The 24,715-nt window shown below is 56.5% G+C and overlaps 2 protein-coding genes across 2 annotated transcripts in view; both read left to right on the top strand.

The window, feature by feature from the left end:
* Positions 1 to 24,715, top strand: part of LOC140680874 (uncharacterized) — a 989,054-nt gene that overhangs the window by 626,434 nt on the left and 337,905 nt on the right. The gene's annotated exons all lie outside the window — the stretch shown is intronic.
* LOC140680979 (olfactory receptor 14A16-like) lies at positions 20,863 to 21,795 on the top strand. The gene has a single exon (XM_072919868.1). The coding sequence runs from the start codon at positions 20,863 to 20,865 to the stop codon at positions 21,793 to 21,795; it is 933 nt and encodes a 310-aa protein (XP_072775969.1).

Below are 24,715 nucleotides of genomic sequence, written 5' to 3'. Positions count from 1 at the left end.
ACAGTAGTTTTTAGTGTAGAAGGCAAACAGCGCCCTGAGGGCAGGGAGACTGTCACAGACCGACCTGCTAGACAGAGCTCAGCAGAGCAGACAAAGCTGTTAGAGAAAAGGGAAAATAAACGGCCCTGAGAAGCAAAGCTCCGCATCTCGACTCCTTCTCTGCCTGCGCGGGCTGGGAGAAAAGGACTTTTCACAATCTCGGGGTCATCTCGACCCCCAGAAAACCGAGAGGGGGTCTCCACTCGTCCCAGTGCCCGGTGAGGGGGGTCAGTGCTCGAGGGGGGTTCGAGGGCACTTAAGGGGTGCGGGTGCGGTTTTTGGGGGGTCCCGGCACCCCCCGGGGCAGGGTCAGTGCTCAGCAGTTGGGGCTGCCTGGGGACCCCCCCAGCCCCCAAATCACAGCCGGGTCTCCTGCAAGGCACTGAGGGGAGGCTCGTTCACCCCCCCGCCCCCACTGGCGTCGCCACACACCTTCCCAAAGTGTCCCCAAGTGCTCCCAAAGTGCCCTCAGAATGTCCCCGAGTCTCTGCAGAGGTGACACCGGCCTGATGACGGCCCAGTGGTGATGTTGCTCTGTGCACAGCAGCCTCAGGATGTCCTCCATGGCTCTTTGGCACCGCTCGGCCACTGCACAGCCACCGTGGCCAGAAGAGGGACAGAAGAAGAGGGTGTTGATGTCCCCAAGTGTCCCCAGCAGGTGACACGTGGCCAGGCGGGCACTGGCCTCCCACAGATGCTCAGCCTCGGCCGCTCTGGCCACCAAGGCCACACGGAAATCGGGACACCTCCGTTGTCCCCTCCAGGGCAGCCTCGATGTCCCTGAGCCGGCGCTGCAGCTCCCGGGGGAAGGCAGTGGCTTTGTCACACGCGGCCACCAAGTCCCCCAGCAGCCCCAGGTACAGCTCCAGCCGCTGTCCCCTCCCGGTGGCCGCATCCCTGCAGGTGTCGCGGAGCTCGGTGGCCGCCTTGGCCAGCCGGGCCCAGCTGTCCATGAGCCTGTCCAGCACACGCCTGGCGCTGGCCAGGGCTCTCACACAGACCCAGGTGGTCCCTGGGGTGTCCCCGAGGTTGGCCAGGGTCCAGCCCAGGGAGGGGACAGGGCGGTGGCCCAGGGAGGGGACACGGTAGTGGTGCAGGGCGTCCTGGAGGTGAAAGATCAAGGTCCCCACAGCCACCCGCAGGAACTCTGGGGACACGGCCAGCAGCACGTCCCTGTGCGGCCTGGCCATGGTGGCCACCAGCTCGCCCAGTGTTGCCACCACGGCCACCATTGCCTCCAGCAGCTGGTGGGGGGACAGCTGGGGAGGGGACAGGAGAGGTGTCAGGGGCCTGGTGGCAGTTGTGGCCTCCTACAGTGGCCCCTGTGCCCTCCTGTGGTCCCGTTTGTCCCGTCCCTGGAGGGCTCTGCTGTCCCCTCTGTCCCTTTTGTCACCCTCTTGTCTCCCACTGTCCCGCCCTGTCCTCTCCACCTCTCTGCCACCCCCGTGTTCCCCTGTCCCCTCCCGCCCCCCCGCCGGGATTGTCGCACCTCGCGGGGCTCCATGGCCACTGGAGACACTCCGGGGAGGGGACACGGCCGGGGACAGTTGGGGACTCGCTGGACTGCGGCGCGGCCGGAGAGGGGAAACAGGAAGAGGTGACGTCATCGCCCCGGCCCTGCCCCTCCTTTGGCCGCTTTTGGGGGGTTCTGAGGAGATTTTGGGAGGGTCCTAGGTGAGCTTTAGAGGGTCCCAGGTGTGGCTTGGGGAGTCCCATGTGAGGTTTGGGGGGTCCCAGGTGAGGCTTTGGGGGGGTCCAAGGTGAGGTTTGGGGGGTCCCAGATGAGAATTCCCAGTGATTTGGGGTTTCCCAGCTGCCTAGGTGAGGTCTAGGGATCCCAGAAAAGGTTTGGAGATCTCAGGTGAGGTTTGGGGGGTTCCAGGTGAGGTTTGGAGGGTTCCAGGTGAGGTTTGTGGGGTCCTGAGGAGATTTTGGAGGGATGCAGGTGAGCTTTAGGGGGTCCCAGGTGAGAATTCCCAAAGATTTCGGGGTTGCCAGGTGAAAACAGCTCGGGGGACTGAGTGCGGAGGGGCTGGGGAGGTTTCGGGGTGTGTCCCATGGGTGGGGGAGGGGCGGTGAGGGAGGGTCTGGGGGAATTTGGGGGGGTGGGAGCGGCAGGACGAACCCCCAGACACTGACCACGCCCTCTTTAGACCCCGCCCCGTGTTTTGGCCCCGCCCCTTGCTGCTGAACACGCCCACTGAGTGCCCCACCCCCTCAGGCCCCGCCCCTCCCAGTTCCCAGCTCCCGGTTCTGGCCCCGCCCCCTCCTGAAGCTCCACCCCAAATGAGCCTTGGCCCCGCCCCCGGATAGATTTTTATCAATGGAAACCAAAAATCGCCACAAATCGACCCAAAAATTCAAACCCAGGGGAGTGGGGGAGCAGGACCACACCTGTGATTTTTGGGGGGCTCCAGGTGGGCTTTGGGGTGGTCCAAATGAGTTTGGGGGATCCCAGGTGTTCCTGGGTGGCTCCAAGTGGGTTTTGGGGAAGTCCTGGTGCGTTTTGGGAGTCCCAGGTGGATTTAGAGGGGGATCCAGGTGAGTTTCAGTGGGGTCCCAGTGAGTTTGGGGGGCGGGTCCAGCTTTCCCTGGGTGGGTCCAGGAGATCCTGGGTGGGTCCAGGTGGTTTCTGGGTAGACCCAGGTGGTTTTTGGGGGGATCCAGGTGTCCTTGAGGGAAGTTCAGATGTCCCAGGGTTGATCCAGGTGTCCCTGAGGCATTTCCAGGTGGTTTTGGGGGTGTCCCAGGTGTAATTTGGGGGGATCCAGGTGTTCCTTGGGGCTCCTGCTGTGTGTCACCTCAGCAGCTGTGATGTTGTGATGTTCCCCCCTCCCCAGCTGTCTCATCCCCCAGGTGCTATGATGTCATACACGTGACATCACCGTGTCCCTGCACAGGTGGCTCTGTCTCCCTGCACCCACCCAGGTGTGACATCACCTGTGTCCAGGTGTCACTCAGGTGTTATTCAGGTGTGATGTACCTGTGCCCAGGTGTGCCAGGTGTCACTCAGGTGTGCCAGGTGTCACTCAGGTTTCCCTCAGGTGTGGAATTGTGTTATTATATGTTTTATTATGTATAATTTCGTTCCATGTACCCCCCCCGCGCTCTGTAGCAACACTCCGGGTTTTCCCATCTGTCCCCGCGGTTTGCCTTCCCGGGAAAGTGCAGAGTCATTGTGTTTGCATCTCAGGCCATCTGTCAGTCACGCGGCGGGGTCGGCAGACGCCCTGGGACCCTCCACCTGTCCATCCCCCATTGGATGTACCCCTGCACCCCACTGCCCTCAGACCCCCCGTGGCATTACCCCATTGGCTGCCCCGGGTTTCCCCTGTTCGGTACTTAACCTGCGGGCTGGGGACGCCCCGGGCTTTTCTCTCGCCCGGCCACTGCGTGCTGCTGCCGCCCCGCTCCCCCGCCGCGGCTTTTCTCTCTGCCGGTCCCCGCGTGCTGCTGCCGCCGCCGCCGCTGCTCCGGACAACCCCGCTGCGGCCGCTCCACTCCGCTCCGCTCCGCTGCTGCAGCCGCTGCCGCCGCGGCACTCGCGTGTGTCTGCCACAGCACCGCGGCCCCGCGTGCCGCCTCCCCTGGCTCGCGGCCAGCTCCGGAGCACGCCGCCCTGCCCCTAACCAGCAAGGCGGCACGAACAAACTCCAGTGCGGCACGCCGCAGCCTTTTTGGTTTATGCTTTCCCAACCAAGCCGCAATAAACCGGGATTCTGCCACCGGGAGAAAAGTCTCTCTCCTTTTATTCACCGCAGGACTCGCCTTTTGCTCCCAGACCCACGTAGCACCAGCCGACGCCCGCGAGGGCTCGCCAGAAAAGACGGAAATTGCCCGCACTCGCCTCCCCCCACGGAGCTAGCTGGGACAAAGGGGGGGAAAAGAGAGCACTAAGGCAGCCCTGTGTGAGGGGGGGCTTGGGAAATAAAATCTCTCTGTTGCCCCATGAACACGGGAGGAGCAGTCTTTGTCTCCTGTGCCCTCGCTGCCCCGCCAGACCAAAGAGATGTTCACCAGGGCTCTCCCTGTTTGTGGCCGTCCAGTGCCGAGCTGAGCAGGCAGCCAGTTGTGTTTGCACGTGAGCTGCCACAGGAAGACACACAGCAGCTGGAGATTTGAATAGCAGGGCTTGGGCTAATTCTTTTTCTTTTTGAATGCAAGAAAGACACAAAAGCAAAAGGAAACATGACAGTGTTTTGGTGGATTCTCTTTGTCTTGTGAAGTTGAGTAGCTGTTGGTGTTTCTGTGCTGCTGCTAATCCCTTCCATGAAAGAATCATTCCGGGAAGGAGCAACAACATCTGACACGCACCAAGTGTTGCCACCAGTTGCTCCAGGTGCTGCTACCAACAGCCCCTGTAGGACGGAGCACAGCCCCCAGTGCACACCAAAAGCCAGGGAATCTCAGGAAAACGGGAAACTGGACAAGACAAACGCAGATCTGAACAAATGTGGTTAATCAAACGTTCTTCGTTTATTCGAGATAAGATGGTAGTTTATATAAGCTTCTACATAGTTTACAGAAACAAAGGCACTCTGATTGGTAGGCTAACATTGTTTACCTTTTCCTTGAAGTGGCTTGAGCCTTACACTATAAACGTATACTAATTCACACCCAGACAGCCCAGTGGTCCCCGTCACACCTTAATACTATTTCTATCTGTGCCACAAGCTCTGAATTTCTAACTGCGTCAGAGGCTTGAAGGCCTCACAAGGCCCAAATCTGAGGCCTAGACTGGAGTAGCTCAAATCTCATAACTCATGTCCTCTTTCTCTGAAAAATGCTGCAACACACACCAGCTTTGGCTGCCCTCTGGCAGAGAAGCCCTTTTGGGGCACAGGTTTCTGGGGCAGCAGACGGGCACCGGTGCTGCCAGGGCTCGGGGGAACTCTGCTTCAGCGGGGACTGTGCCTCAGCGGCTGATGTCAGCGCTCCCCGGGCCCCAGGCTCAGAGCAGCATTCCTGCCCTGGCCCACACGTTCCTGGTCTGTGTCACACGGCCGTGCTTAGGATGGCCACCATGTGGGACGTGTCCCGAGGAGGCCGTGCCAGCTTCTGTGCAGGGCCCCGTGCCCTTCCCGCCGCGGCTGCGTCGGCAGCCCTGGGGGCTCCTGCTGCTCTGAGCCCGCAGAGCAGGGCAGCGTTTGCTGATGGTCTGAGCCGTTCCTAAAGATCCTGTTGGGCTGTCTGACACACCTGGGGCAAGGCATTCCTTCAAACCTGGGCCACTCTGGGGGGGCTGGGGGTGGCCCCAGGGCAGGTGGCAGTGCGTGCAAGGGCCCTTTGTGACACGGTGCAGCATGGTCACCGTGGCATGGAACGGGACAGGGTATCCAAGGGCCCTTTGTGACATGCTGTGGCATAGGTGTTGGCAGTGACAAGGCCACTCCACAGTGCTCTGTGCACGTGACAAGACAGGATGGAGAGAGCGGTGCTGTGAGGAGCCCTCGCACAGCCACTCGTTCCTTGCTGACCCAGAGCATTCCCGAGGTATTACTCCTGCAGGTGTCCTCGTGGCCAGACCAGAACACTTGGTGACCTCTGGCCTTCCCGAGGCATCTCTTCTGCAGCTGCCCTTGAGGGCAGATTGTGGCATTTGCTTTGCACTGTCCTTGACAGGAGACTCCTGTCCTTGTCGCTGGAGCCTCCAAGACCAGAGTGCAGGATTTGCTGTCCTGAAGCCTTGCCCAGACTTCACTCTTGCAGGTGCCCTCAAGGCATGACTACAGCACTTGCTGACTCGGACCTTTTCCGAGCCACCTTCTCCTGCAAGTAGCCATGAATCCACGCAGTGACATAGAGCACAGACCTGCGAGTGTGCCCAAGCTGGTCTGGGGGAAGGAGGAGAAAGAAGGCCCTGGAGCTGCCCCAGCACAGCAGCCTGAAGAGGTGGAGCAGTTCCAGCCACCACAGAAGGGTGAGTGGCAGAGCTGGGCCACAGGGCTGGTGCCTGCAGCCAGCTTGGCCCAATGCCATGCCATGCCATGCCATGCCATGCCATGCCATGCCATGCCATGCCATCCCATCCCATCCCATCCCATCCCATCCCATCCCATCCCCTGGGGCCATGCCCATGGACAGGATGGAATAGGGGCCGGGCAGACACCCCACAGCCGTGCTCCATGCCCTGGGGCGTCACGGGGCTGTCCCTGCCTGGGCAGCGCAGGGCTGGGCTGTGTTCTCCGGCCTCTCCCGCAGCCCCTCAGCTCGGGCTGCGCTCGCTCTTTGCCAGGTGCAGCCGTGCAGGGCACACGAGAGCAGGAACGCAGATGGTTTGCAAATTCATGAAGAGGATTCGGGAGGAAGAGAGCAGCGTCGTGGGCACTGTGGTCAGAGCGTACTCTCCCATCTTCAAAACCAAGACCAGTGCTGCCCTGCTGGATATGCTTGTGGAGGAGGGTCCTTCCAGCCCAAAGCAAGTGAGCAGCCTGTGGCCTGGCTTTTCTCCTCCCAGCAATTGCGAGGCCTCCCAAGCCACGCCTGCTGCTCCCTGGAAGCCTTTGAGGCCATGGCAGTGTGGTGGCAAGGGAAGCACTTCTCTGGGGCAGCTGGGCACATTCCCTCCTCTGGCAGCTTTCCAAGTCTCCCCTGCCTTCTCCAGGTGCCGGCCATGGTGAGGTACATCCTCGTGGCCAATGAGTTTCCTGAGTACAATCTGTACAGGCCCCTTCTGGATCTGACAGAGGCACAGCACTCTGAGGTGGTGATGGCTCTCCTGCGTGTGGCCCCAGTGTGTGACAGGTGCGGGGCCCACGTGTCCACAAGGCTCAGCAGCCCTTCACCCTGTACAGCCTGTCCCAGGTGTCTGACAAACAGAGAATTCCAGGGCCCTCTGGCTGCTCCCTTTGCCAGCCCTGGCCCCTGCCAGCCCCCCAGCGTGCTGCCATGCTTCCCCCCTGCCCCTCAGGGGCCAGTCCCCACAGGGCTGGGCTGCCTGCGTGCTGCCAGTGAGGGGCAGTGGGCAGAGGCAGGGCTGGCAGAGCAGCTCAGCTCCCCGCTGCCACCCAGGCCACGCTGCTGTGTCCCTGACTCCTCTGAGACAGAGCTCTGACCCCACAGAGCTGCTTTGGCCATGTGGAAGAGCATCATGTGCTCGCCCAGGACTGCAGAGCCGGCCATGCTCGTACTCCTCGATGTGCTGGGGAGCTGGCCAGAGCACAGCACGTGCACCTCCGATGGGGACCACACGGCTGTCCTTGCCCTGGCTGTGAGTTTCTGCCTTTGCTGACCCCAAGGCCACCCCTCCAGCAGCTCTCCATCCTCCCTCCCCCACGGCATCTACCTGCCTCAGGCACTGGGCTGAAACCTGGCCTTGGGGCAGCTTCAGGGCCACCAGGCCTGGTGCTCCCCCTGCGTCTCTCCGGGCCTCTGCCTCCTGTGCTTGGGCCCTGCCACACGGACACCTCGGCACTGAGCGCTGTCTCGGGCTGCTCTGTCCTTTGCAGGCAACTGTGGTGATGTAGAAGATCCTCCAGCTGCCCTGTGTGCCACATGTAGTCACCATGTATTCCCGCTGCCTCTTTGTCCATCTGCTCTTCCAAGTGCTCTTCAGCACCAAAGAGATGCCAGAGGAGGTCAATACCTTCTGGAAGGGATGCCAGCAGCAACACGGCCTTGCCTCCAACCCAAACAAGTGCTCCATGCCAGTCCTCCCGTCCTTGCCAAATCCCAGGGCAGGAGCCAGTGCTCCCAGCATGACCTGGGCTTTGCTCTGCACACAGCTTTGCAGAGCAGACCCTGAAGGCCCTGCTCTGCCGACTGCACTGTGAGGATGTGGTGGTGGCCATGGAAGACAAGCGTGGCTGGGACACACTGCTCTGTGCTGACACCCACCACTGTGCTGTGGGCGTGCTGGCCAGGTGAGACCCCCTGCTCCCCAGCTGTCCCCGGCATGTGTGCCCTGTGCCCAAGGTGCACAACACAGTCCCCGTGGCCGTGGGCCAGAGGGCCTTGTCACCAAGGGACGGCCAAGGAGGCTGCAAAAGGCTGGGAGAGGAGCGTGTCCAAGAGCAGCAACCTCCCAGAGGGCTCAGCTGCCCCTTGCAGGGTGCTGGAGAAAGGCCAGACCTCTGTGAGTCAGTCCTGGGAGAGGTTTGCCTCCGCTGGCTCGGGATTTGGCTTCTATTTCCTCCTGTCAGAGAAATGCACCGCGCATCCGAAGCCGTGTGTTCCGCGATTGCATTCCAGCTGCTCGGGCTGCTCAGCAAAGACACGCCATGCCGGGATTTGGCCGCCCTGGCGTTCCTTGTGGAGGTGAGCCTGAAGGCCAGCGCTGCCTCGCTCAGCTGCCTCCCGGCTCTCTGCCCTCTCTTGGCCGCAGTGCCTGGGACGGAGCCCGCGCCCTGTGCTGCTGCCTGGGCCCGGCCCTGTGCGGTTCTGGGCTCCCGCCGGCCGCTCCCCCGTCACTGCCCTGTGTCTTTCAGGTCCTCGAGTGCCTGGACTTGAGTGAACACGGTGCTGACAGAGTCCTGCAAATCTTGTCAAGGCACCTGAGGAGCGAGTGCAAGGAGAGGGGTCACCTGGCGCTCAGGGCCCTTCTCGAGCTCATCAAGGATCCCTCGATGGTGAGAAGGGGGCAGGGGCAGAGGCTGAGCTCGGGAATGCAGTCACTTGGGCTTGGCTGGGCTTTGGGCGCTGGGCCAGCTGCTCCCAGCTCTCCTGCCTCCCGCTTCAGCTGCCCAAGTGCTTTGGAACAGCCCTTTGGCCTCTAGGCCCTGCAGCAGCAGGATGGCATTTCACAAACTTGTGTTCCTCACTGAGAGAAAAAATGTGGAGCCTGACTGAAAGTCTTGTGGAGCTCCTGTGGGATGCGGATGGAGAGACAGTTAGCATGACAGCCATGCTCCTCAACTTTATCATCTTGGACAAGGACATGTGATAGCCAGCCCCATCACACTGCAGCTGGTTGAGGCGCTCCTGCCACTCCTTGACCACGTAAGGCTCACTGCCCCCAGCCACGGCCACTGGCTGCTGCCCGGACACTTTGTGCCCTGCGGATTTGCAGGCCTGCACCAAGCTGAGCCCCATGCAGCCAATGCTGAGGTCTCTTTTTCTTCCCTTCATACAGGACAATAGCCAAGTGCAGCTGCTCTCCATACTGCTCTTCCAAACATTGATGACTTTTCCACAGGAAAAAGAAAAAGAGGCTCTGAAGGCACACGTGCACCAGAGCCTGCTGCCACTCTCCTTCCACTGCCATGATGAGAACCAGCGAGTGGCAGAGGTGAGGACTCGGCAGCTGCTGCTGTTCCCCTGGCAGGGGCTGGGCTGCCTCCTGCCCTGGCACCTCGCAGGCTGCAGCCTCCTCCTGGCCCTGGCACAGGGACGGGGTCCTGAGCCCTGGGCTGTGGGGCCATCTCCACGTCTCTGCTGCTCTCCAGGCTTCTCAGGAAACGCTGCTTTGTTCAGCCAGATTCCTGCACAGGAAAGCTCTCCAAAAGATGCTGCAGGTGGATCAGACCTGGAGGTTCAGCAAGGGCCTGGTAAGACCGGCCTGCGAGCCCCAGGCTCAGCCTGGAGAAGCCCCTGACCGTGCTGCTCAGGGCGTGCGGCTGGCAGCTGATCCCCTGCCCAGGGCTGCAGCCAAGGGGCTGAGCCTGCACCAACTGCACCCTCCTGGCTCTCTGCAGCTGGCAGAGGACAGCAGCAGCGTGGCCGAGCACCTGCGCCGGGCCCTGCCCTACCTGCAGAGCCCACAGGAGCCCCTGCGAGAGGCGCCGTCAGGTTCATGGGTGAGCCACGAGCCGGGCCAGGAGGGCGTGTGGGCACAGGGCTGGCAGCGCCGCTGGCAGGGAGCTGTGCCGCTGGGCCTGACAGGCTCTGTGTTCCCAGGGACGGCCGGGAGGAGCTTGAGGGGACAGCAGGAAAAGCTCCAGCTGATCTGCAATGGTGAGACAGGGCAGCGGGCTGCCAGCGGGGGCTGCCGGGGCGAGCTGCAAGCCCTGCCCCGGCTGTGAAGAGCTCTGCTCTCCTAGGTAGAGCACACAGAGATTTCAGGGGCACCTGGGGGATGCGTGGCCAGCAGCTTCAGGCTGATCCCCTTGGTCCCTGATCCCTCCCGGCCATGGCAAGAGCCGGCTGGGATGGCCCTGGCTGGGGGGGCTCCCCTCGGCTCCCCGCAGAGTCGGGATCTGACCGTGGCTCTGTTCCTCTCTCTTGCAGCCCTTGAATGCCTGACAGAGGATGTCAGTAGTGCCATGCCAGAGCTGGCACTTCAAACATTGCATGTGCTCCGGGCAATACAGAGTGGGCGATACTCCATCTTCCAGAAGGTGCAAGATCATACAGCCCTCTGTGATGTCACACTGTTATCTCCGTGATGTAACACAGCCCTCTGCGATGTCACACTGTTATCTCTGTGATGTCACACAGCTCTCTGTGATGTCACACTGACATCTCTGAGATGTCACACTGACCCTGTGAGGTCACACAGCTTTTTGTGATGTCACACAGAGATATCTGTGATGTCACACAGATCTCTGTGACGTCACATGGACACATCTTTGACGTCACACAGGTATCTGTGATGTCACAGAGACACCTCTGTGATGTCAAACAACTCTTTGTGATGTCACACTGACATATGTGTGACATCACACAGCTCTCTGTGATGTCACTTGGACATCACTGTGATGTCACACTGACACTATGAGGTCACACAGCTTTTTGTGATGTCACAGAGCTCTCAGTGATGTCACACTGGCATCTCCGTGATGTCACACTGACATCTCTGTGACATCACACAACTCTCTGTGATGTCACATGCACGTCTCTGTGATGTCACACAGCCCCTGTGATGTCACACAGGTTCTGTGATGTCACACAGCTCTCTGTGATGTCACACAGGACCTGTGATGTCACACAGGTTCTGTGATGTCACACAGCTCTCTGTGATGTCACACAGCCCCTGTGATGTCACACAGGTTCTGTGATGTCACACAGCTCTCTGTGATGTCACACAGGACCCATGATGTCACACAGCCCCTGTGATGTTACACAGCTCTCTGTGATGTCACACAGCCCCTGGTCTCTGACTGTGGTTGTTTGTCTTCCAGCCCTTGAAGCCATGAGCGAAGATGACAGCCCATCCTCCACTAACCTGGAAATTCAGGCAGTTTTTGGACAAAGATGTGCAGAACTAAGGTCATCTGCTGGATTCAGAGAACCAGGGTCCCAAGCAGAGTACCAGGAGACAGTGAAGAGAGCAGCAGGACTCAATGTCACTGGAGCTCCAGGCACACCTGATGCTGGCCACAGCTGTGCCTGCTGCAAGCTCCCATAGCTGCTGCCTTCCCCCTCCCTGTTGACAGCTCCCTCCCTCCAGCCCTCAAACGCTGCCCATTCCCTTTTTTTGGCCCCCATCTCATCCCTTCCCTTTCCCTTCCATTAATAAACAGTTTGGTTTCTCCCCCTTACCTGCATCTCTGTGGAGCTGAAGCAGCACAAATCCCGGGCCCTGGGACACACAGGCCCCTGCTGCTGTTCTCTTCCACGCCGTGTTCTGTGCACACACACACAGAGGAACGAGGGCAGATCAGGCTGGAAAGGTGCCTGTGCTGAAGGTGCAGTTCCACAACCCTGTGGAGTTGCAGATCTTGCTGAGCAGCCTGGAGCCCCTGGAATTTGGAAGAGCCAAGCTGAGTATGCTCTGAAGGCAGCTGTGAGGGATTCCATGGCAAGCTTCCACGGAGGGCAAAGGAGCTTGGAATGCTGGAAGTTTTCAGGAATAGCTTCCTGAAAGCTCAGCAGTGCTCCATCCCTGCACAGGATCAGGGAGAGGGCAGAACCAGCGACCATCCAGGCTTAGCAGGGAGCTTTGGGTGTGCCTGAGAGCAAAGGAAGCAGCAGCGCGGTGCCCCAGACTGGGACACACGACCCTGCCAGTGCCCAGAGCACTCTCAGGCAGTGCCGGGATCCCGGCTGTGGTTCTGGTCCCCACAAGTGAGGAATGGCAGCCCCAGGCTCAGAGCCAGTCAGAAAGCCAAGCAAGTGAGAGCAGAGGGAGGGCACCCTTCCAGTCTCTCTTGGGCATGGCCACAAAACAGCCCCTGCTGCTTCTTCCTCCGCCTGTGTTTGGGCTGTGCTGGTGGCAGAGGCAGCCAGGCTGTGCTCTGCCTTCCAGAGCCTGTTGGGAGCGGGCATGAAAAGCGCTGTGTGCACAGCGGAGAGGCCTGGAAGGTGCTGGCAAGAGCGTCCTGCGGGAGCAGGGCTCTGGGCTCTGGCTGGGAACAGCCTGGTCTTGGTGCCGTGGGCGCAGGCAGGAGTTGAGGCAGGTGAAGAGGCAGTGAGCAGCTTGTGTTTGTAGAGGGCCTGGGGCTGCACGTCTGAGCCTCCACCTGGAAAGGCACTTGGGGGAATAGGAGCTAGAGCTGGAGTGCCTGTCCTGAAAGGACATGAAGTCCTTCAGCCTTGCCAGCATTTCCTAAGGGTGTGTTGGTGTTGAGCAGAAAAGCTGCACATTTGGGGAAATGTCTTTGGAGGACAGGGGCTTGCTTCTCAAGGAAAGTGCTTCCCAGGGAGCTCCCAGTGAGGCAGGTGCAAGTGTCCCCCTTTGGCTCTCTGTGCTCCTTTCAGTTCTTGAGACCCGCTGCACTTGGCAGAGGGGCAGGGGAAGGGAGAAGGCTGTGAAGAGCAGGTTTGGCATCCACCTGGACCTGCAGAGACCAACCCAAGCACCTGCAGCAGCGTGTGTTACCCCCCCTTTGGACAGAGGGGTGAGCAGAACCATCTCTGTCCATCTGTGAGCCCCAAAGCTCTCAGTGGGAGCTGTGAATTAAAAGGCCTTTACACACTCACTTTTCACATCTTCCCTGTCTGCTGTGTTTCATCTCTTGGCAAGATGCATTTGCCTTTGTGATTTGTGACACCACGGATCCAAGGAGACCATTGTGACCCTGAGAAGCCTCTTGGAACTAAGGGGCCATTGTGACACAGCAAGGCCTCGTGGAACCAGAGGTCCATTGTGACACTGCAAGGTCACACAGAACCAAGGTGGCCATGGAACCAAGGCTCTGCTATGGAACCTCATGGAACAAAGGGACCATGGTGACACTGTGGAACCAGGGAGACTGTTTTTGGCAGTAGGAAAGCTCATGGAACCCCAAGTCCATTGTGACACAGCAAGGCCTCATGGAGCCAAGGGATCATTGTTAAACTGTGCGGCCTCATGGAACCATGAGCCATTGTGACACAGCGTGGCACCTCATGGATTCAAGAGTCCATTGTTACACTGTGGGGCCCTCTGGCACCAAGGGGACCACAGTGACTTTGTGGGGCCTCATGGAACAATGGAGACTGTTCTGACGCTTTGGGACCCACTGGAACCAAGGGGCCATGAGAGCATGGCAGGGCCTCATGGAATCAAGGAGACTACAGTGAACACTGTGGGTCTCCGTGGGATGAAGGGTCCAATTGTGTCACCACTGTGTCACTCTGGGGCATCATGGAACCAAAGGTCCATTGTCACCCAGCAGGCCCTCATGAACCATGGAGAACATTTCTACACTTTGAGGCCTTGTGAAACTAAAGGGCCTCTGTGGCACTTCAGAGCCTCGTGGAGCCAAGGGGACCATCGTGACACTGTGGGGCTCAGTGAAACCAATGGTCTGTTGTCACACTGCCAGGCCTTCTGTGTGGGTTCTCTGCTTGTTTTTCTACCTGTGTCCTGGTCAGGATTGAAGGTACTTGAGACCATAGTTCGTGTTCAAACTCAGGTGCTTCTTGTTTCTTATCAGTGTTGCAGCCTTACAACTGTGAGTTTTGCAGTCTTTCATTAGCAAGTCACAAAATGGCCAAATATATCTTGTTACAAGGTCTTTTAAAAGTATCCAACCAAGAAATGACACCTAAATTATTCTCCCTTTTAACCCAATGTCCTAGTTTAGGGCAAATTTGGGGAAAACCCTCTGAAAGGAGCCCCCAGGAAATAAACCCCTACGGCCCCTCCCCACCCACCTGGTTCAGGGAAAAATTTCCTCTGAGAGAGAAGTGGAAAATAACCTGTATATTCAACAAACAAAGCACTCCCCAGCACCAAAACAATTAGCAACACCAGATGACAACAAAACTCTTTCACCACTCTGAAGAGATGAACAAATCCAGAAAGTCTTTCCTGGGAGTGGTCGCCCGGGTCTGGGCACTGGGGATTGCTCTCCAGCACTGGGGATGGCTGCTGCAGATCACCAAATGCAGGCTCCTGGTGTTCCTTGGTGTTTCCCAGATCCCAGTCCAGAGCAGGTTGGATGGTATTCAGGAAGAGGAAAGGAAAAAGCAACAGTCCAGGGAAAGAATTGGACTGCTTAACCTAACTAGGAAGCAAAGCAAGAAAGCAGGCAAAGCAGGCAAAGCAATCAAAGCAAGCAAGCAAGCAAAGCAAAAGCCAGCCAGCACCAGCCTTTTCTAGACAGCAGACCATGGGGGGAGGTGAACCAGATGATAACACGGCAAAACAAACCTTCACTTTCAGAGTCAGCTCTGAAAGCACAGAACATAATATCAAACGTAAACAGAACACACGACTGGAGATACAAACACCATAACAGTCACCCTAGGACAGGAACCAAGGGAACATGGAACAGGTCCGGCTGGCTGGGCCTCTGGGGGGGCACCTGACAGGTCCGGCTGACCTTGGCATGTCAAGGGATACTTCTCATCTGCCCCTGAAGCACTGGGGCTCTGGGCTTTCCTTCCATGGGAGAGAACTGTCCTTCTCCTCCAGGGGCCTATGGCCAAAAGTGGGATTCCTTCTGCAAATTTTCTTAACTGCAAAGATTGTTTCCAGATGAAATCTGCCAGGAGAGACAGCTCTGGCAGGCTTGGCCACTCGGGGGCCACCTCTCATCTTCCTTTCAAACACTGGAACCATGTGCTTTTCTTTCTTATGGGAAAAAAACCCATCCATCTCTACCAGGCACCCATGGCCAAAACTGGGGTTTTGCCTTCAGAATTCCCTATATGCAAGGATAGCTCCCAGACAGAACCTGCCAGGACTGACAAGTCTGGCTGGCCTTGGCTTCTGAGGGCTGGCATTCATGTGCCTCTGAAACACTGGGGCTGTGTGCTTTCCTTCCTAATCAAAAGAACTCTACTTCCTGTCCAGGCACACACAGCCAAAGCTGAGATTCCACCTCCAAAATGCCCTGTGTCCAAGGATAGCCCCTAGACGAAAGGTGCCAGGAGAGACAGGTCTGGCTGGCTTGGCCTAAGGGTGGCCACCTCTCATCTTCTTCCAGAAGACTTGGACTTTGTATTTCTCTTTCCTATAGGAAAAAACCATCCATCCTGAGCAGGCGCCCATGGCCAAAACTGGGATTTCACCTCCAAAACTCCATACAGCCAAGGATTGCTCCCAAGTGAAATCAGCCAGGACAGACAGGTCTGGCTGCCCTTGGCCTCTTGAGAGCTGCCTCTCACCCGCCTTGAAACACTTGGTTTAAGTGAGTTCCTTCCTACAAAAAAGAACCCTCCCTCTTACCTATGCAGTAATGGCCAAAACTGGGATTCCACCTCCCAAATTCCCTATATCCAAGGGTTGCTTTCAGACAAAAGCTACCAAGACAGAGAGGTCTGGCTGGCATAGGCCTCTGGTGGCTGCCTTTGATCTGCCCCTCAAACACCGCTGTTCAGTCCATTCCTTCCTGTGCAAAGAATCATCCTTCTCCTCTGGATGTCCATGTCTGAAACTGGGGATCCACCCCCAAAATTCTCTATATCCAAGGGTTCCTCCCAGCCAAAATCTGCCAGTACCATCCAGTCTGGCTGGCCTTGGCCTCTGGTGGCTTCCCCTGCCACACTGGGGCTCGGTTCTTTCCTTCCCATGGAGATCACTGTGACACTGTGGGCACCTCATGGAAACAAGGGGATCATTGTGGCACCACTGGAGCCCATGGAACCAAGGGGCCATGGTGACACCGCGGGGCTTCATGGACCCAGAGACCATTATGACTCTGTGGGGCCTGATGGAACCATGGAAACCATTCTGACCCTTCAGGGCCTGGTGTCACCAAGGGGGCATTGTGACACCTCAGGGCCTCCTGGAAGTGAGGGACCATTGGGACACTGAGGGGCCCCATGGAAGTGAGGGAACATGGAACAGGTCTGGGTGGCTTGGCCTGCCAGGGACCACCTGACAGGTCTGGCTGATCTTGGGATGTCAATGCTTGCCTCTCATCAGCTCCTGATGCAATGGGGCTCCATGCTCTCCTTTGTATGGAAAAGAACCGTCTGTCTTTTCTGATGCCCCTTGCCAAAACTGACACTCTGCCTAAAAAATTTCCTATATTCAAGGGTATCTCTAAGAACAGAATCTGGCAGCTCTGGCTGGCCTTGTCCTCTGGTGGTGACCTCTCATTTGCCCCTAAAACAGTGCGGCTCTGTTCCTTCATTCCTATGGAAAAGAACTGGTCTTCATGTCCAGGAACCATGGCCAAAATTAGAATTGGCCACTGAGCCCGGCCGGGCTCACGGAACCATCTGCAGCCCCGGGCAGATATTGACTCTGCCAGTGCTGCCATCCTCCCTGCAGTGAGAGAAAAGGACACAGGGCAGGCACACAGAAGACACCGAGGTCAGTGAAGAGGAAGTTGAGTCCCAGATGGGAGGGATGAGGAGATGCCTTGATCTTGGGGTGGAAATCTCTGGTAAAGCTGTGGAGAAGGATGTCATTGATACATCAGACTCTCTTTTTCCCTATAAGGCATTGGAAAGTATGGGGAGATGACTTGTTTCAGCAAAGTCCTCCATGCTAAAGTAAGCAAATGTTGAAGTAGCTGTGATCCCAGGAGAAGTTTGAACAGAGAAAGAGAGAAGAGTGATGAGACCCTGTGCCCTCAGGGAGAGAAGAAGACCTCTGTTCCCAGAGATGATTTCAGAAGCAGTTGAAGAGAACCTCTGGTCTTGAACAACTCATCTTTAAACTAATACCCCATAAACTGACATGGCCCATAAACACAGCTGTGGGAAAAGCTGTGAAAAAATGGCAGGGATTTCACTATTACACTTTTTCCGAGTGGCTGCTATTCATGGAACTTGAGAGCCACAAGAGAACTGTTTCCTTATGAAGAAGTCTCCATAGCAAGAAAAAGAGACTCCTCTCCCTAAGTGAAGTGAAGCAGGACTATTCTAGAGGTGATAAACTGACTGAAAATTTTAGGTTTTGTCTCCTTACGTTGTCAATAAGGAAGAAAAAGTTGTGGCGAGAAGAAGAGTGTTCTGAAACTTTTGTGCTGATTCTTATTACTCTTTCTTTTAGTTACTGCTAATAAACTTTCCTTTATGCTGTTTTAAAGTTTTGATCCCACTTTCCCTTTCTCCTTATCCTACCTCACAGCAGGAAATGAGTAAGTATATTCTAGTGAGTGCACTGGTAATTAGACAGCACTGAACCCACCACACTAATTGATGCATTGCCCAAGAAATCTCAAAACAGATGAACCAAAACCACTACAGAAACTTCCTGATGAACTGCCCGAGAGCAGAGGGAAATCAAGGCAGAGCCATGGTTTGTCAGGATTTCCTTGATCCTAATGAGCCCCGTATTGCATTTGGAACTGAGCCCTGGAACATCAGGGCCTGAGAGGAGATTGCACAAACTTTTCCAGGAGATAAAATCAAGAGCAAACACCCAAAATGTCTCAATGCATTAATAGATCCCACTGAGGTCCATCCCAAACACAGGCTCCTTATGGACTCTTTGGAGGAGAGAACTGGAGACCAGGATGGCACAAAAACCTCTCAGAGACTCAAAATGGCACAAAAACCTCTCAGTGTGGAAAAGAAGATCCAAAGTATCTGAAAAAAGTTGAGTATCTAAAAGTATTTATGAGCTCCACTGAGTGTCAGTACAAAGCTCTCAAGGGACTCATTAAAGCAGATAATTGGGGCCATGATTGCACAAACCTCACACAGAGTCTGGTTTAAAAGGGAAACACCAAGTACCTTAAAAGAACTGAGTACCTTGAAGCATTAATGAGCCCCACTGAGTGTTGTTCCTGACAAAGCCTCTCCAGGGACTAATTACAGCAGATAATTGGAGGCCATGATTGCAGAAAGCTCTCAGAGACTCCAAGGCAAAAGCCAAAGCCAAAGTCCTTTGAACAACCTGCAGTCCCTGGGAGCATGAAGGAGCCCCCAGGGCCATTCCTGGCCAAGGCTCCCCAGGGACTCCTTCCAGCAGATCCTTGAGGCCACTGGGATGTGGGCTAGGGGGGGATGCTGAGGGCAGGACCAGGGGGTGACAGTGCCCAGCCTGGCTGGGGCTGTGCCAGGAGGCCCCAGGGCCTCAGGACAAGGTGTCTCCTCACAGCCCTTGGTGGCACAGACCCTGCTGTGCCCCAGGGCACCAAGACTTGGCTTCTCTTTGTCCCCACCTGTCATCAGTGCCTCCAGTTCTCTGCTCTGCCTGGGGCCTGGGGACACTTTCTCAGTCGTGTCCCTCAGTGGGACCCATTAAAAGTCCAAGAAACTTTGGAGTTGGATTCTGACCTGGAGTTCTGGAGAGGTTTCTGCAGCTCCCTCTCAGGGCCTGATGTTCAGGGCCTGAGCACAAAGCCCCAGAGGGTCATTAAAGTCCTTGTGCTGTGTCTGTGCTGCTGAGCTGGGCCAGGCTCCTGGCACAGAGGGTGATCCTGGTAACCAAGCAGAGCTTCAAAAGCACATTTCTCTTGCTGAGCAGCTCTTCTCCCAGCCCAGCAGGGCTGGGGCACTGCCTGCAGCCAGCCCGGGCACAGCACAGAGGCACAGAGAGCTTCAATCAGTCAGGGCTGGGAAGGGGCTGAGAAGTGCCTGGGGCAGAATCACTGCCAGCCCTTGGCACAGGAACCTCTGGCTGCAGGACAATGCAGCTGCAGCTCCTGGAGTGATCTCCTAAAGCTGGAACATCCCAATGCCCACAGCCCCTGTGAGTGCATTCTCTGCTCATCTCCTGTGCAGAGCAGCCAGGGGTGCCCAGGGCTGTCCTGCAGAGCAGGGTCCTGCAGCCCAGGGCGCTGTGCTGGGCCAGGACTCTGCTGCCTGCCAGGGACAGCTCTCAGCCGGCCCTGGAGCTGCTCCCAGCGCTGGCCAGGAGCTGTGGGGGGAAGGAGCCACCCTGAGCAGGGCAGGTGCTGCTGCTGAGAGGGGCTGGGTGGGGCAGGGCTGCTCCCAGCTCCAGACCAGCCTGGGCACAGCTCCAGAGGGCACTTCCCAAAGAAGGTAAGCCTGGGATTGCTGTAAAGATCAGGAGATTTCCTGAGAGTGTTTTCAATTTTCTCCTTGGGGAAGGATGGGAAAGTTGGGGTGGTGACAAAAAGATTTTTGCTTTTCATATATTTTTAATATATTTGTGGTTCTGTAAATTACTATTATATGCTTATAAAACTGTAATCCTTACCTAACTGTATTAAATTCTCAACTCTATTAAACTACTATTATATACTTAATATAATTATAATCCTTAATTAAATCAATTATGTTTTCTTGCCTTTCTCTTAGATTTTAGAACAATAAGCTGACTGTCTAAATACATTAATACTATATAGTCTTATTATCAGGAAGATGGACCTACAAGAACATTTTGGTTTTTGAATGTGAACAGAGATAACAAAAACTCAGGCAAAGAAGCCCTTGGACCTACTCCAATGGGTTGAGCCAGGGGTGTATAACTGGGGCAACTGAATTTCCTACTGGATGTTCCTGTTAAATATCCTAAATAATCGACCTTAATAAATTGTTTACATCAGGGGATGGGTATGCTCCATTTCAGCTGGGACACGTGGAAGCTTCCAATAAAGGTCTGGTTTTTACTTTACTGTTCTAACACTGTTGCAAGGGTTTTTTTTTCTATTTTGATTATAAACAACAGGGGGATGAGAGAAGATGAACAGGAATTGTAATCCCAGAATCACAGAACATTCTGAGTTCAAAGGGACACACAGGATCATCAAAGGAATGTTTGAACATTTACAGAGACTCCAGAACTGTGACTTTGGGTGGTCAGTCTCTCTGCTGGGAGCCTCCCAAAGGGCCTTCAGCCACTCCTCAGCCCTGGACAGCAGCAGCATCACCTCTGCAGGGCCCAGCAGGGCTCTCCTGAGCTGCCCTTGCCCAGCTGCACACAGAGCCTGCCCCAGCCAGGGCCCTGCACACAGGCAGGTTTCTGTAGGGCCGGGCCGAGGGCACACAGGGTGGGATGGGCTCTGTGAGCGCTGGCAGGGACAAGGCACCTCTCAGGAGGGAATGTCCAGGCCAGGGAGATGCTCAGGGAAGGAGAGGGGGCTGAGCAGAGCAGTGCTGGGGGAACAAGCCCATCCAGCCCCTCACCTGCCCTCAGCCACAGGGAATCCTTTGCCTCTCACATCTCTCAGTGGCAAACTCTGAGTGCAGCAGGAATGCTGGGGATTTCTGACCTCAGAGAGTCAGGAATGGTTTGTGGATAGGAAAACAATTCCTAAAATCATCTCCTGCCATCTGTTTGCCTTAGAAGTGTGAGTAGAGATGATATCAAGTGAAGTACTGCACTTTTCTGCATTAGGAGTGATTCCTGTGACAAATCCTGAATATCCAGCCTGGTCCCTCTGCCACAGGGCCACAAACCCAAGGCAGCAGGGCAAGGATGGCTCCTCGAGAGCCCCAACGCTCAGGTCTGGCTGCTCCTGGCACACTCAGACAGCACAACTGGAGCACAGGCAGGGACCTGGGTGAAGGTTTTCCCAGAGCAGGAACAAGGGTGGGTGAGTCCCAGCGAGACAGTCTGCAGGGAATGGCCCAGATTTGGCTCCAAGCAGCCTCTCCTGACTTGTCCCTGTCCTTTCTCCATGAACAGGTGCCCATGTTCAGCCACAACAAATGTCCAACAGCAGCTCCATCAGCCACTTCCTCCTGCTGGCACTGGCAGACACGCGGCAGCTGCAGCTCCTGCACTTCTGCCTCTTCCTGGGCATCTCCCTGGCTGCCCTCCTGGGCAACGGCCTCATCATCAGCGCCGTAGCCTGCGGCCACCACCTGCACACGCCCATGTTCTTCTTCCTGCTCCACCTGGCCCTCAGCGACCTGGGCTCCATCTGCACCACTGTCCCCAAAGCCATGCACAGTTTGCTCTGGGACACCAGCACCATCTCCTACGCAGGATGTGCTGCTCAGGTTTTTCTGTTTTTCTTCTTTGTTGGAGCAGAGTATTTCCTGCTGACCATCATGTGCTACGACCGCTACGTGTCCATCTGCAAACCCCTGCACTACAGGACCCTCCTGGGCAGCAGAGCTTGTGCCCACATGGCAGCAGCTGCCTGGGCCAGTGCCTTTCTCTATTCACTGCTGCACACAGCCAATACATTTTCCCTGCCCCTGTGCCATGGCAATGCCCTGGGCCAGTTCTTCTGTGATATCCCACAGATCCTCAAGATCTCCTGCTCACACATCAAACTCAGGGAATTTGGGCTTATTGTGCTAAGTGCTCTTCTATATTTTGGATGTTATGTGTTCATTGTTTTCTCCTATGTGCAGATCTTCAGAGTTGTGCTGAAGATCCCCTCTGAGCAGGGACGGCACAAAGCCTTTTCCACCTGCCTCCCTCACCTGGCCGTGGTCTCTGTCTTCCTCAGCACTGGCACAGTTGCCTATCTGAATCCCCCCTCGATATCCTCCCCATCCCTGGATCTGTCAGTGTCAGTTCTGTACTCGGTGGTGCCTCCAGCCCTGAACCCCCTCATCTACAGCCTGAGGAACCAGGAGCTCAAGGCTGCAGTGTGGAGACTGATGACTGGATGCTTTCAGGAACATTAAACTGCTGGACAATTTCTGCAAATCACTTCTAACAAAAGTCATCTTTGATAGTTCTTGTTGGTTTGATTTTGGAGGTTCTTTTTCTTTTTTTTTTTACATTTTAATGTTGTCAACAAATAAATGTCAGGAGCCCTTGTTTGCTTTGCACAGCAGGTGGGAGCACCCCCATGCTGCTGCTGTGGGGACATGAACCTGAGGGAGCACAAATGCCATCAGCCCCTGGGGCCAGGAAGGGCTGGGGGACGCCAGGGAAACCACTCAGCTTTGTCCTGGCCTCTGCAGTCAGCCTGAAAGTTTGTTCCCATCAGCTGGGAGTTTCCTGTCCCACTGCAGATGCTGCTGCTCAGAGCCAGGGCTGCCTGGCAGCCACCCCCAAACTGCCCTGAGCATTTCCTTGGCTTCACTTTTGCTTTCTTTATTCCCCCTGGTACAGATTTCTTCCTGCTGCCCGCCCCTTTTCCCTCTCCTGCAAGCTGCCCATCCCTGTTTGCTCTTTCTTCTCTGGCCTCCAGTTCCCAAATTGGCTCCAGAACCTCTCTTAGGGAGCAGGATAATCCTACAAGTGCTTCAGGAATTGCCTACAGGCTCCTGCAGTTCTCCCTGCTGCTCCCTTGCCAGAGGCACCCCAGGCCAGGGGGGCACATCTGGGCTGCTGTGTCTGGCTGTGGGGCTCCCTGTTCTGGGCAGTGAGGAGGAGCTGCAGAGGCTCTGCAGGACTGACAGGATGGGCTTCGGGGCTGTGAGGAGAAGCTGAGGGGCCTGGGCTGCTGGAGCTTCTGAAGAGGAGGCCCAGGGCTCCTCCTGCAACTGCTCCAAGGGTGGATTCAGAGAATCCCAGAGTCAGCAAGGTTGGAAAAGACCTTAGAGATCATCAAGTCAAACCTGTGCCCTGACACTGCCTTGTCTCCCCTGAGCCTCTTCTTCTCTAGAATCAACAACCGCAGCTCCCTCAGCCATTCCTCACAGGACTTGTGCTCCAGACCCCTCACCAGCCTTGTTGCCCTTCTCTGGACATGCTCCAGCCCCTCCATGTCCTTCCTAAATGGGGGGACCCAAAACGGGACACAGCACTCGAGGTGCTGCCAAACCAGCGCCCAGCACAAGGGAAGAATCACTGCCCTGGTCCTGCTGGCCACACCATTCCTGATCCAGGCCAGGAGCCATTGGCCTTCTTGGCCACCTGGACACACGGCTGGCTCATGTCCAGCCTGCTGTCCATCAGTCCTTGCAGGTCCCTTTCTGCCTGGCTGATGTCCAGCCCCTCTGTCCCCAGCCTGTAGCGCTGCAGGGGTTGTTGTGGCCAAAGTGCAGGACCCGGCACTTGGACTCGTTAAACCTCACCTTGTTGGGTTTGGGCCCTGGATCCAGAGTTTCCAAGGCCCTGTGCAGAGCCCTCCTACCCTCCAGCAGATCAACACCCACATCCAGCTTGGTGTCATCTACAAAGATGTCCTTGGTTCCATGTGTCCCTTCAGTGTCGCAATGTCCCTTTGGTTACATCAGGCCCTGCACTGTCACACTGGTCTCCTTGGTTCCATGGGGCCCCAAAATGTGACAATGGACTCCTTGGTTCCATGGGGCTTCACAGTGTCACAATGTTCTCGTTGGTGCCGCAGTTTCACAGTGGCCCCTTGGTTCCATGGGGCCCCAGGGTGTCACAAAGGCCCCATGGTCACATGAGGTCCCACACTGTCACAATGCTCTCTGTGGCTCCACAAGTCCCCTCAGTGTCACAATGGATTCCTTGTTTCCACGAGCCCACACCGTGTCACAACAGCCTTCCAGATTCCTGGAGGCCCCAGAGTGTCACAGTGGCCCCTTGGTTACACAAGGTCCTGCAGTGTCACAATGTCCCCATTGTTCCATGAGGCCCCGCAGTGTCAGAAGGGCCCCTTGGTTCCCCTGGGCCCTGGACTCTCCCAATGCTCTCCTTGGTTTCGCAGTGTCACAATGGTGAAACCCCGCGGTTACACGAGGCCCCGCAGTGTCACCATGGCCTCTGTGGTTCCACCAGGACCCAGTGTCACGGGGACTCCCTGGTTCCATTGGGCCCCAGAGCACCACAATGGAGCCCTGGTTCTATGGGGCTGCACAGTGTCACCATGGTCCTCTTAGTTCCACGAGGCCCTGCAGGGTCACAATGGCCCCAGAGTGTCCCAATCATCACAGAATGACAGAATCAAATAGGCTGGAAAAGACCTTTGGCATCATCAAGTCCAACCAATGCCCTAATACTGCCTTGTCACCCAGACATGCCACTGAGTGCCACTGGAGAGGGACAGTGACTCTGCCACCTCCCCCCTGGCCTGCCCATTCCAGTGCCCACTCACCCTTTCTGTGAAGAACTTCTTCCTCTTATCCAGCCTAAACCTCCCCTGGTGCAGCTGAAGGCTGTGTCTTCTTGTCCTGCTCTCCAGCAGATCCACACTCACACCCAGCTTGGTGTCACCTGCAAATTTGGGGATGGTGGGCTCGATCCCCTCACCCAGATCATCAGTGAAGATGTTAAACAGGACTGGGCCCAACACAGATCCCTGGGGACAGCACCAGGGACTGGACACCAGCTGGGTGCAGCACCATCCCCACCCCTCTCTGGGCCCAGCCTCCAGCCAGCTCTTCCATCTCCCAGCCAGGAGGGAACCTGCCCAAGCCGTGAGCTGCAGCTTTTCCAGGGAATGCTGTCAGAGACAGTGTCCAAGGCTTTGCTGAAGTCCAGATGGACACATCCACAGCCTTTCCCACATCCACAGGTGGGTCACCTGGTTACAAAAAGAGATCAGGGTGCTCAGGCAGGACCTGCCCCTCTTAAATCCACGCTGGCTGGCTCTGACCCCTCGGCCATCCTGTGGGTGCCCTGTGGTGGCACTCAGGGTGATCTGTTCCATAACCTTGCTGGGCACCGAGGTCAGACTGACAGGCC

The sequence above is a fragment of the Taeniopygia guttata genome, chromosome 30 (assembly GCF_048771995.1).
Source record: "Taeniopygia guttata chromosome 30, bTaeGut7.mat, whole genome shotgun sequence".
Taxonomy (NCBI): domain Eukaryota; kingdom Metazoa; phylum Chordata; class Aves; order Passeriformes; family Estrildidae; genus Taeniopygia; species Taeniopygia guttata.
The sequence above is the reverse complement of the archived record's forward strand: the minus strand, read 5'-3'. Positions and strand labels throughout refer to the sequence as shown.

What these genes read in the sequence shown, in the direction of transcription:
- LOC140680979 (XM_072919868.1), top strand. Translation starts at nt 20,863, where the DNA reads ATGTCCAACAGCAGCTCCATCAGCCACTTCCTCCTGCTGGCACTGGCA.